Below are 14,395 nucleotides of genomic sequence, written 5' to 3'. Positions count from 1 at the left end.
TAAGACGAATTTATTCATATACCTGCACATAGACAAAACTTTTGCCTGCTTATGTAACATATTCAAGCATTGAATCAACATGATATACATCTCTGCCAATCAAAAATTACATCTCTTTACTCCATTGGAATATGGGGTTTTTAGTTGTAATGACACTGCAGCTTATATGTTAACAAAATCATTGAAAAGCCAGCATGCTTATAGTTTGGGGAACTTAATCTAGTGATATTACCTTTTTTTAATATCTGAATTTCTTGTAAAAATATAATTATACTGGTTAGGTTCAGAGTATCATTTCAAAGGGATATTTTAAGTATATTTTTCAAAAACAACTGAAACAAAAAACTACATTATAGTTCTTGATTTTCCGAAAGAAAATTATTTATCATTTTTATCCGTTACAAAAATGTTGTTAACAAATAAAATATAACTTACAGAAGTGCTGGACAATTTCCCTTCAAGGTTTTCCAATTTCATTTGTCTTTTTTTCTCTTCTCTCTGGAGGATACATAATAACCAAAACAGAAATATCAATTTACATACACAACTGATCATTTCATATGATGAAAAACAGGATTTCAATATATTATTATGGAACAAAATATTTAACAACCTCTGGTTCAAGTTTTTCCAATAAGTCTCTGTTAACAACAAAGAGCTTCTCTTGTTGAGTTCAACACAGATTGTGTGATATATTGAAATAACATGCATACAGGATGCAGAAGATAAAGGATATGTTAGAAACAAACAAGGCAATCACGCCCTGCAAAATAAATTTGTTACAGTTATATAGAAATACACTAGCAGTATAACCCGGCCTTGCCCGGGATTAAGTTACGATTATTAAGCTAATCAAGTTCTTTATTTCAAACCAAACTAAGTAATATTGACTCTCAACAAAACACTTTTTTACTCGGCGTAAAATAAAAACAAAACTCTTTCGCACCCAAAGTAATATGTGTGAGAGAGAGGGGGGGGGAGAAAGATGAACGATTTAAAATAAATATATTGTAATTGTTGTATGAGAAAGTATATGTACTATGATTATAAAATATAGTGTCTTTCAAAAACATCCTGAATTTGAACACTATATCTTGTGTTTAAGAAAAAACAAAACATTTTACATTTCATTTTTTATGAATGTCATCTTTTTCTCTCTCTCTCTCTCTCTCTCTCTCTCTCTCTATCTCTCTCTATCTCACTTTGTCTTTCCCATGAAACTCTCTGCCCCGCTTCCACTTTTCTTTATCTTTTTTTTGTTAGACGCTGTCAAAAAGCTATGGCTGATATTTTTTATGGCTAAAAGCTATGGCTGAAAATAGAATTTTACTGCTATTCGTGGGTGCCTCGGGAAAAAATAAGTTGACAAAACCCAGATAGGATGTTGACGAATGTCCTCCTAAAATTTGAGCGATATGCATGCTAATTTGTGGATGTGCATAAACTACAATCACGTACACATACACACACACACACACACTCACACACATCTTGCCTTATAGATAAACAGATAATGCAATGGCATATCATAAGCAGATATAAAAAAGAGCTCATTATGTCGGACAGGAGTGGGACATAATTCCATTTGCTGCACCAACATAAGAGATGCAATGGAATCATGGTAGGTTATCAGATAAGGTTGTTTTTGTGTGTGGCAGATGCACAGGAGCAATAAGTACTAAGAGCACAAGGGACTTAAACTCTCTCAAATGCCTAGGAGGATCTCTTGAGGTAGTACATAGTTTCTGCTATTTACATGACTAAATTAGTAACTGTGGTGGATGCTCTGAAAGTATTGTTTCTAGAATAAGAATAGGACGAAGAAAATTCAGATAACTACTACCCCTATTGGCAGCAAAAAGGACTCTCTCTCAGAATGAAAGGGAGATTGTATGATGCTTGTGTGAGAATAGCTATGTTGCATGGTAGTGAGACAAGGAGTCTGACTGTGGAGGACATGTGTAGACTGGAGAGGAATGAAGGCAGTATATTCCATTGGATTTTAAACATCAGTGTGCATGACCGACAAAGCACAACTGTGTTGAGAGAAAAGTTAAGCATAAGAGGGATTAAATGTGGCATGCAGGAGAGGAGAATGCATTGGTTTGGACATGTGATGCATGTGAGTGAAGACAGTTGTATACAGAAGAGCCTGTCACTGAAAGTGGATGAAACCTGTGGAAGTGGAAGACCTTGGAAGACATGGAATGAAGTGGTGAGGACCGATCTTAGGATGTTGGGGCTTACAGATGAAATGACAATGGACCCAGATGTTTGGCAATATGAAGTTCTAGAGAAGACCCGTCCATGAAACTGAGTGCTAGAAGAGTTGTGTCCCGACCACATGTAACAACACACTTTTCACCCACTTTACCCTAAGAAACTGAACTACAACTCCTCTTCTAAACTTTCTCTTCCTCACATTTCCTCTTCCTAGGCTGGAGGAAGTTCAGATAACCACTATTTCTGTTAGCAGCAAAAGAACTCTCTCTCTCTCAGAGTGAAAGGGAGGTTGTATGATGCTTGTGCGAGAAAGGTTATGTTACATGGTAGTGAGACAGGGACTCCGACTGTGGAGGACATGTGTAGACTGGAGAGGAATGAAGGTAATATACTGCATTGGACTCGCAGCATCAGTATGCAAGTTGAGAGAAAAGTTAAGCAAGACACTTGTTTAAGTCTCTCTCTTTGTCAAACTAAACTTTCATCCTCTGACAAAAGTTCTCCTCAAATGCTCCTGCCCCTCTCATAATTCCTTGTCTTGCAAGTTACTTAGTTAACCTATGATCGTTTTCCAATCCCCTTTTTTACCTTCACTGTCCAACTCACTGTATTGCTGCTCCCCCACCCACAACACCCACACACTATTTTTCTACCCAGGTTCTATGCGCAGATCCTTGTTACTTGTGAGTATACGATAGCATTACACCATCCCTCTTCTGCTCTTTTGTTCTCTTTCTTACACTTTTGCTGTTTTCTACTCTCCCTCCTCTTGTTTTTCATCTGATTAGGTAACCAAGTATCTCTCTCTCTCTTTCTCTCACTGGGTAACCATGTACCTCCTCTATAGCAAGACACCCTTTTCTGCCTCTATTTCTCTGTTACACTCTAACCTTTTATCATCTGATACTGGATCACCTCCTCTAATGTCCCCTCTGCTATTGCAAGACACCTGCTTCTGTCTCTCTGTCTCTTTGTCACACTAAACTTTCACCCTCTGACACAAGTTCCTCTCCTCAAATTCCCCAGCTCCTCTCATAATTCCTAGTATTGTAAGTTACTTGGTTAACCTGCCAGTGCTGGTGCCATGTTAAAAACATCTAGTCCACACTAATGTGGTTGGCGTTTGGAAGGGCATCCAACTGTAAAAATCATGCAAAAACTAACCTCAACTGTGCTAGTGTCACGTAAAAAGCACTGCATCCAATCTGCAGAGTGGTTGGTATTAGAAAGGGCATCCAGTCATAAAATCCTTACCAAAACAGACACAGTAGCTTAGGGTAGTTTTTCTACCTGGCGAGCTCCTGTCAACCATCCTACCCATGCATACATGGAAGATGGATGTTAATCAATGATGATGATAAATATAGGTTTGATAAAACAAATAGGATGAACAGAAGTCAATAAGTATATATATATATATAACCTTCTACACACACACATATATATATATGTGTGTGTGTAGAAGGTTAAAAAGGAACACATGAGTTGATATATATGGAAAAAAGAGTCAAGGTAGAAAATGCTAAAATAATTTTATAAAAAATGAAATGTTTTTTATAAAATTATTTTAGCGTTTTCTACCTTGACTCTTTTTTCCATAAATAAATAAATAAATAAATAAATAAATATTTTATATATATATATATATATATATATATATATATATATATATATATATATATATATATATATATATATATATACACACATATATATATATATATACACATATATACATATATATATTTAATATTTGTAATTGGCAGAAAATTACTAATGTAAGTCAAGGACCAAGAACTTCATGCATGGCACTTATCATGCACAAAAATCTCGGCCTTTAACCTACATTTGTAACTTTCTGCCAATTAAATTTTGCAAACAGACACTCACCCACATACCCCCACCCCTACAAACAGCACTGAAGCAGTACTTTCAGTAGCAGTACTACAAGAGAGAAGCTGAAACAAGCAAAAGTGTATATAATTATCATTTGTTGTCTGTGTTTTACAAATTTCTTCTCGATGCTGGCGCTGGATGTGCAATGTCAGTGTGCATGTTCAACAGTGTAAGCATCTTGAGAGAAAAGTTGGGCATAAGAGGAATCAGATGTGATGTGCAAGAGAGACAACTGTGCTGGTATGATCATGTGATGCATATGGGCGAGGACAGCAGTGTAAAGAAGTGCCAATCTCTAACTGTGGAAGGAACCTGTGGTAGAGGTAGACCCAGGAAGACATGGTACAAGATGGTGAAGCATGATCTTCAAACTTTGAGCCTCGCAGAGGCAACGACAGGTGACCAAGACCTTTGGTGATGTGCTGTGCTTGAGAGGACCTGTCAAGCAAAGTGCAGCCATGCTGGTGGCATGTAAAGAGCATCTTTTGAACATTGGGCCTCACTGAGGCAAAGACCAAGACCTTTGGCATTATGTCGTGCTTGAGGAGAAGACCTATCAAGCCAAGCAAAATCGCTGTCATGGTGTCACACAAATTGGCACCCATGCCAGTGGCACGTCAATGTACACCAGTGTCATGCAAATGGCACCTGTGCCGGATGCACATAAAAGCACCCAATACACTCTCAGAGTGGTTGGCATTAGGAAGGACATCCAGCTATAGAAAACCATGCCAAATCTGACTAGAGTCTGCTGCAGCCTTCTAGCAAGCCAGCCCATCCAACTGTCCAACCCATGCCACCATGGACAACAGATGTTAAATGATGATGATGATGACAGCTCATCCCACTCTGGGTCAGTCTAGATGTCTGAAGATACCATTTTCTTTTCATGTGTTCTATTTTTACATGGGTTCTATAACAAGAAACCCTTCCTAACACCAACCACTTTACAAAATGTACTGGATACATTTTATCATGGTACTAGCAATTTTGATAGGACAAAATTCACCAGTCCTCTTCACCCTTCATTACCTCTGCTCATTGACCAATCACTTTTCAGGATGTATTTGGTGTATTTTATCATGGCATCAACATTAGTAAAATTATTTGCAGCATATGACCAACTGAATGGAGAAAAGAGACAGTAGAAGATGAACTAGGTTGAGAGAGAAGAAGAGGTGAGACTATGATGGGAGAAACAGAACATCTGGAGTGCCAGTGTGGAGGAGAAAGGAGAAATTAGAGAGAGACAGTGGTAGAAAGTATATAAGAGACACTAACTGCAGGGGTATCGTAAGACAGTGACAAATGTCAGAAAAGAAGTGACCTGAGGCAGAACCATGTCTAACAATACAAGAGGATAAACAGAAGGGTACATCAGATAGCAACAAATCCCAAGCAATCACTCATTACTCAAGCACTGTGATGGGAGATAGTTAAGTGTAGGGTAGAGAGATAAATATAGCAATATTAGGGAGACATAGATGTGCATAACTAATGTTCCCTTGTTTGCTCTTGTGACAATGGTTATAATGGTATAGTGAATAGAAGAGAAGACAATAGAGGTGCCAAATAGATAAGAGGGACTGCAAAGGGCAGTACAAAGTGTACGAAAGGTCCAGATGTAGATATAAATTATGTAACCAAGTCTCCAGTACTACTCATATACATGATTTTAAATACATTTTTCAAGAAAACTGTATACGAGGGGTGTTCAATAAGTAATGCCCTTGACCCACTTCCCATAGCAGTAGAGCAACGAAACTTGGCACAGTTATTAGACTTTTTTTACATAGGAACCACCCAGAGTTACGCATTTCTCCCATTGTTTGATGCAGCTCTGGAGACCGTTTTTGTAGAAGACCCCAGCTTGGTCCTCCAACCACGACGTGACTTCAGAAATCATGGCTGCATCATCTGGGAAACGCTTTCCTTTCAAAAACAACTTCATGGCTGGGAAGAGGTGAAAATCAGAGGGTGAAAGGTCAGGAGAGTAGGGGGATGGGGGTGGAGTTCATAGCCGCACGCCTGTGCTTCTGATCTGGCAACACGCAAGTTGTGGACCGGAGCATTGTCTTGAAGGAGAAGGATGCCTTTGCTGATCTTGCCCCGCCTTCTTGATTTTGATAGCTTCTCTTAATTTCCTCAAAAGTGAAGCATAATAGGCTCCTGTAATTGTGGTATCCTTTGCCAGGAAATCTGTCATCACTACTCCGTCCTGGTCCCAGAAGACTGTGAGCATGACCTTGCCTGTGGAGGGCTGCACCCTTGCCTTCTTTGGAGGAGGTGAGTCACAGTGCTTCCACTGCATTGACTGGGCTTTGGTCTCTGGATCATAGTGATGGACCCAGGTTTCATCCAGTGTAATCAGTCTTTTGAAAAATTTTGACTCATCTTCTTGGCACATCTCCAAATTCATCCTCGAGCACTCGACGCGTTCTTGCTTCTGGAAAGGTGTGAGCAACCTGGGAATCCATCTGGCAGACACCTTTTGCATATGCAAATGGTCATGAATGATAGTTTCCACAGATCCGGTACTAATCTTAACCTCATGGGCTATTAGGCGAATAGTTATGCGTCGATCCTCCAAAATGGCAGCCTCAACTTGACGGACAGATGCCTCATCAATGGCAGAAGGGGGCGACCAGATCTGGGAGCTGTTTCCACAGAGTTCTGACCATGTTTGAATTCACAATGCCAGCGTTTTACAAGGTCATATGATGGGGCATCATCACCATAAGTTACTTTCATTTCATCAAAAGTCTCCCGTGGTGTGCGTCCTTTCAAATACAAAAACCGGATCACTGCTCGACACTCAACAGGCTCCATTTCACACTTGACTCAGTTCAAACACCTGTAAATCAGAAACCACAATTAATTCAGAGCTGTAATTTGCCACTTAATCTATAGAGATATAAATAATTGCACATGCAAAATTTCAGCTAGATCAAACAACTGCAAGTGGGTCAGAGGCATTACTTATTGAACGTCCCTCGTAAGTATGTAAAAATTTTGAAATAAAGGTTAAAAAATAATAAATCTATATTAAGTTTCAACGTGTACTGTTTACCAATGGTTACACGGAATAAACTTTAACTCTTAACAAGAAAAAAACTGTTGAGAAACTTTCCTTTTCAATCCAATGAAAAGTGATAATTGAAAGTGAGCAAAAATGTTTAATTCTCTATCTCATATAAGTAAGCAATATTTATAGATAATTATATCAACTGTTTCTCATCTGCAAATTAAAGAATTAATTAATTTCTAATTAAATTAAGATTGTTCAAAGAACGCATCTTTGCAGAGACAATCATTTCACTACGTTCCTCTTAAACACAAACATGTTTATGCTTTATATTTTCAATTAAGGTATTAATTAATTTATGATTAAGCTAAGTTTGTTCAACAAAGATTGTACACATTACATTGCATTACACACACACACACATTAAACTCAAACACTGTTTTCACTCTGTTGTGATGTATTAACAAAGCTATGACAAAATCACTCCAAAAATACCCAACATCTTTATCTCTGAAATTATTTGAATAATGTTATAAACAAACATTAGGCAAATATACCAAAATTTATTTACATAGATTGCTTAGATTTATGAGCTAAAGTCTGAAAATTTTTACAGTATAAGCAGCTACTGCTTCAAAGTACTTGATAGATGTAGAATCCAATTAGGAGACAACTCACCAGATTGACCTCAGCAATGACTAACACAAACTAAAGAACTTCCCTGAAATTGATTGGGAAAGCTTTCATTGGCCATGAAGAGCAGATGATTTTTTTTGATATAGTGCTGGATTCAAACTGGTCCCAAGTGATCACCTCTCCACAAGAGGTAACAACACATTGGACCTGCTCTTTATTACCATTCCTGAAACTTATCAGTGACACAACCATGAAACCTTTAGGTAACTCTGATCATGCTATGATTATTGCCAATTTATCACTTATGGGCAGAAACAAGAAGCACTACCACTTACAAACCACTCACTTTGGCTGGAACAAAGCAGACTGGAACTGTTACTGTGATGAGTTACAACATCCAGACTGGTTTGAATTTTATGATTCTGGAGACATCAATACTGTTTCAAAACATCCTCAGTGCAATCTGGGTTACAAGTGAAGTATCAGTACCACTCAAATGCTCTAAAAATCTCAAAAGTGCAACTTGGAAGACTGCATCAGTTCAACTTGCCAGGAAAGACTGTTGTGATGCTGAACAGGAATGTAGACTACATAGAACAGATGAGAATAGAAAGTACAATAGATCATCCAACCATCTTAAGCAAGTGACAAAAAAGGAAATGCTTGAGTTTGAACAATGTATAGCAACCAGCCCTAACAGCAAAATGTTCTGGAAATATATATGTTCAAAGTAGAAACCTCACTCTCTAGTTGGCCCTCTTTACAATCCCCACACAGGTTGGATCACTGATGATCCTAAAGAATGTGCTGAACTTATTGCTGAATGCTATGTTGGCATTTTTACTGCTGAAAATCCAAATGTGCCTTCTTCACCAAATCTGACATAAAATTCTATAACAACTGTTAAATTTACACCCACAATGCTTTGACACCACCTCGAGAATGGTGTTACTTATCTGCTTCTCAAACATAGCGGGTTCTTTCTATTGCACCAGTTTTCATTCTTCTTTCAATTCTGCCTTAATAACTATGTCATTCAAGAGCAGTGGAAAATTGCCAGTATTATTCCCCTGTTCAAAAAGGGTGATCACACATCACCTGTCAACTATCATCCAGTCAGCCTTACTAGCTGCATCACCAAGCTGATGGAGTCCTATGTCAGAGGAACACTCTGGAACTTCTGGAGCTCTCACAGCCTTAGCTGATCTGACCCCCACTATTTGGATTTATCCCTAGCTCCAGCTGCTGTAGCCAACTCATCAAGCTTCTTGAGGACATCACCCAAATTACTGATGGCCACTCATGGGTGGATGTTATATATCTTGACTTTTACTAAAGCCTTCAATTCTATGCCACACAAACAACTCATGGTAAAACTCTTTGCAATGGGTGTGAAAAATGATCTCTATAACTGGCTGAAGTCCTTCATTCTTGGCTGAAAAGAGTTAGTCACAGTTCTAGATCATCATTCTTCACCCTACAAGATGACATCTGGTGTATGAAATGACAACAGGATCCATACTTGGATCCATACTGTCTGTTGCATATACTAACAACATAGATGCAAACTTGAAGAATGTTAGTGTTGAAATATGCAGAAGACATCAAGCTGTACCTTGAGATAAGAAGAACAGATCCTGTACATTATAGATCTTCCTTGCATTCAGACCGGGACACAATGCAGCAATGAATTACTGACTGGCAACTCAAGCTAGCTGTGGACAAGTGCATCACCATGCACTTTGGGAGGAAAAACCCAGCTTTTACATACTCCCTCCCTCAACAATCTTAAAAAGTCTGCTTGTGAGTGTGACCTGGGTATTATTGCAAACAGCAATCTGCACTGGACAAACCACATTTCTAAGATTGTTAAGAAGGCTGAGGGTGTCTTAGGATCACTCAGTAAAATCTTTGTCAGCCCGTCTCCTGTTATCTATTTAAAGCTGTATATGACTATGGTACATCCTTACTTAGTTTGCATCACCAGTCTGGAACCCCTATCTTGCTCGGCATATCAATCTCCTGGAAATTGTTCAGAAATGTGCAACCAAATGAATATCCAGCATCAGGCATCTACCATACTCTGAACACCTTGCTTCCCTGAGCATGGACACATTAAAGCTCCAACATTTGGCAACTGACTTGGCAGATACCCACAAGATTTTGGGGGTTTTTTGAGTTGTAGTGCACCTGAGCACTGTATACAACAATTTCATTATATTATAATATTATATAGTACTCTCTTTTTACTTCCCTGTTATATTCTGTCTGACTTCATCCAAGTTGTATGAATATGAATGCATCCATTGAATAAACAGTTTTATCATACATTATTTATGTAAATCATGAAATATGGTTATGTTAATCTCTAGCATAGTATCAATGAAATGGTGAGATTATATTCTGAGTGGTTTTAAAGAAACATACCAAATTAAATAGTGCTAGAACAATTGTCCATGATTTCGCAATAATTTTAAAATCAAAGATTATGTATAGATTTTGAATACTTTCTCCACCCATTCAGTATTGGACCTACTAATACAAAATACTTAAGAAATTAGAATTATCATAAGATAAATTAAAATAGTCAGACAATGATTTAGCCTGCAGTGTATCTTGATATAAGATATTTTAGTAGGTTATAAATGTGTACTGTGATACAGGTAAAATTCACACACACAAAAAAGTAATAATATTAAATTGATAAGAAAATCAGTATATTTTGGAGTATTAGATTTTAGAATTTTCTTTTGAATATTTTCTATTTTGAACCACTGCAAAAGTTTTCTTATAAACCTTTAGACAGTACAATTATTGTAATTCTTCTGTTGATCTTTGCAATGCTTTTGATTGATTCCATTCAGCTATTTCCCAATTCATATCACACAGCTGGCAATGTTAGTTTGATACACAGAAACTATTGAATGGTACACAGTCAAAAGATGATTATAAAGAATGAGGTGAACAAAACCAATGAACTGTTCAATATTGACATATGAGCACATCAACAGAGAAAATATTAAGTTGTATCACACCTTTTCAAACAGCTGCTGTAAACTATTTACTTTTATACCTCCCCTACACAACTATCTAGAAAGACAAACAGCTAAGAGTCTCTCATCACATACTGAGACACTTATAGCTGGCTTCTAATAACTTCAATGAGCTATGTGAGGAATAACAAAAGATTCATTATATAAACTCAGCAAATATCTCCATCAGTAGTTTTATCCTAATCAACTTTGAAGTACTGCAGAACACATTCTTCCAGAAAGTGTATTCTAAAGAGGCAAGCTCATAGATGAGACTATTACTGAAGTACTTCATAAATATTGTAACAAATGATTACAAGGTTTTAAAGTTTTGGCAAGCAAGACTTACAATATTTAAAATTAATTGAAAACTCAAAGAAAATAATCCTCTCATGAGATTAAAACTAAGGTAAGTTCAAGTAGCAATACAGAAATTTGTGGGGTGGTTAGTGTTAGAAAGAGCATCCAGCCATAAAAACTATGCTAAAACAGACAGTGAAACTTGGTGCAGTCTTCTATCTAGCCAGCTCCTGTCAAACCAACCATCCAACCCATGCCAGCATGGAAAACGGATGTTAAATGATGAGGATGATAATTTTATCAGGTGACAAAGTTAACTTTTTGACACAACAGTTTTTAATAATTGGATGTTATTGCATCAAACTCATAAACACACACACACATATATACACACACACATGTATGTGTGTGTGCCTAAAACAAGCTTCCACAGTTTCCAACTGCCAAATTCCATTCAAATGGTATTGGTCTACTGGAGAGTATTGTAAAACACACTTGCCCAAGGTGCTACAATGGGATCGACCCCCAGAACCATTTGGTTGCAAAGCAAACACTTATGCCTGAGCATTATGCAATAAAATGTTTTATTTATGAACCTGGCAATTGAATTGTTTTCATAGGTATAGAAATTCAAAATTAAATTACTTATTTTAGAAAGAACTATCATTGAATATATATATAGGCGTAGGAGTGGCTGTGTGGTAAGTAGCTTGCTTACAAACCACATGGTTCTGGGTTCAGTCGCAGTATCTTCTACTATAGCCCCAGGCCGACCAAAGCCTTGTGAGTGGATTTGGTAGATGGAAACTGAAAGAAGCCCGTCGTATATATGTATATATGTGTGTGTGTGTGTGTGTGTGTGTAAATGTTTGTGTGTCTGTGTTTGTCCCCCCAACATCGCTTGACAACCGATGCTGGTGTGTTTGCGTCCCTGTAACTTAGCAGTTCGGCAAAAGAGACCAATAGAATAAGTACTAGGCTTACAAAGAATAAGTCCTGGGGTTGATTTGCTCAACTAAAGGCGATGCTCCAGCATGGCCACAGTCAAATGACTGAAACAAGTCAAGAGAGTAAAAGTTATATATATATATATATATATATACACACAGACACATATATATGCACATATATATATACATATATATGCACATATATATACACATATAACCATATATATATACATACATACATACATATATATATATACATACATACATATATATATATATACATACATACATATATATATATATAAGATAAGAATTTCAGACAAATTAGTTTGTAATTCTGTAAAGTTTCAGCTTTAGAACCAAGTGGAGCAACATAACTCAGCTTAATCAGTCATATCTCTAAAGTTAATAGAATAAGTGATATATAACTAATTCATCAATAAAATTGATAAAATGATGAAAAATTGGATCGGTATATTACATTCTGATTAAAAACAAAATAGAAGACATTCATGTTTTATGAGGATGTGAATGAATGCTTCTCTAATTGCACGAAAACATACCGTAAAAACCCGTGTAATTTGCACGCCTGTGTAATTTATGCATGTGATTTTCAGGATAAAAATTGTTAAAAAAAGCTTCTGCTCAGATAAAATTCACACCCAAAAGTTTTTAGAATTCCCAATATAGCCAGGGGAAAAAAGTTTTCAGTTGAGTTATATTTAGCATAATTTCACTTACTTATGATTAGATTTTATTAAATTTTCAATAAATAATAATTTCTGTTTAACAGGTATCACATTGAAAGCTATTAAATTACAAAGTGTTTGTATTTATAATAAACTTTATTTTACATTTCTTGCTTACAAGAGATTACATTCAAACTTTAGCATACTGTTGTATGTCTTCTCAAATCACAATCACAGGAAAAGTTGTTGATAAGAATTACCAACAAAACAAAGCTGAGAAATACACACAGGTGTTGCAAATTAAGTTTAATTACCAATAAACATCAACTTGGATTACACTTTACTCAACCGACAGAGGAAGGTGACTGATCAAACTGATTATGTAAACAGAATTCTTTTCCACCTATTCTTGTCAGAACCTTTGGTATGGAGTATCGAAATTTTAATCCCTTTCACACTTAGAAAATGTCAAGCAAACTTTAAAATTTGCTATTATTGCTATTGTCAGTATGGGCAGAATTTATGAATCATTTACTGTGAAGGGGAAACATGACAATAGAGCCAATGTTTGTAATTGGCGTAAACAGTATAACAAACTTAAAACTGTGCCTAGTAATAAACAGACAAAAATAAAAACATATAATCAAGATTATCCATATCATTACATTTTTTTCAATCAGGAATATCCATATCATTATGTGTCAATAGTGCTCCATTGTGGTAGGTAGAAACTCCAAGCAATGTAAAATATGGCCCAGACTGTGTTTACTAGCATGAATGTCAGACTTCAAAAAGTAGTTAACCATTTAATGGTTTTAGTAAATTTATAGAGAAAAAGTAAGCATTATACCATCCAGCATAAATAAACTCAACTTCATTATATTTAAGCCATTATTTTTTTCTGTAAAACCTTTTCTGACATTAAATGAGTCAACTTCCAGTACATCTTTTTTCAACAAAAAAAATTCAAAAACAAATTCTGGAAACAATCTATTCATGTAATTTACACACCCACTAAAGTTTATTCTTATTTTTGCAAAAGCAGTGCATAAATTACATGGGGTTTTACGGTAATTGAAATGGATACTAATAATTACTTTCTTTCCAAGAATATCTTGCAACTGATCCTCTCCAGTTATAAGCAACAAACAGTTGCAATCCCTTGAAATAACAAATACTCAGACTCATAAACTCCAACAAAGTTTCTAGGTGATTCCATATGGCTACACTTGAACACATTAAGTGTTGGGTCTTACAGAGGCAAAGTGGCTGAGTTCCTTTCAAGCATTGAGCCCCACGGAGGCAAAGTGGCTGAGTTTCTTTCAAGCATTGGGTCCCACGGAGGCAAAGTGGCCAAGTTCCTTTTGAGCATTGGGCCTCATGGAGGCAAAGCAGTTGAGTTCCTTTAAAGTGTTGGGCCCCACAGAGGCCAAGTGGTTGAGTTCCTTTCAAGCGTTGGGCCTCACAGAGGCAAAGTGGCTAAGTTCTTTTCGAGTGTTGGGCCTCACAGAGGCAATGATTGAGACCTTTGGCATTACGTCGTACTTGAGAAGAAGACCAATCAAGCCGAACAAAATTACAGTTATGACAGATACGAGTTTCACGCAAATGGCACCGATGCCAGTGACACATAAAAGCACCCAT

General features: G+C 36.7%; 1 protein-coding gene across 1 annotated transcript in view; it reads right to left on the bottom strand.

Annotated features, from left to right (window-relative positions):
* The window catches only part of LOC115211679, a 226,936-nt gene that overhangs the window by 164,257 nt on the left and 48,284 nt on the right, over window positions 1–14,395 (bottom strand). The window contains exon 4 of the mRNA XM_029780325.2: window positions 436–498. Coding sequence (XP_029636185.1) covers window positions 436–498 — 63 coding nt within the window. The remainder of the gene's footprint in view (window positions 1–435; window positions 499–14,395) is intronic.

The sequence above is a fragment of the Octopus sinensis genome, linkage group LG5 (assembly GCF_006345805.1).
Source record: "Octopus sinensis linkage group LG5, ASM634580v1, whole genome shotgun sequence".
NCBI lineage: Eukaryota > Metazoa > Mollusca > Cephalopoda > Octopoda > Octopodidae > Octopus > Octopus sinensis.
The sequence above is the reverse complement of the archived record's forward strand: the minus strand, read 5'-3'. Positions and strand labels throughout refer to the sequence as shown.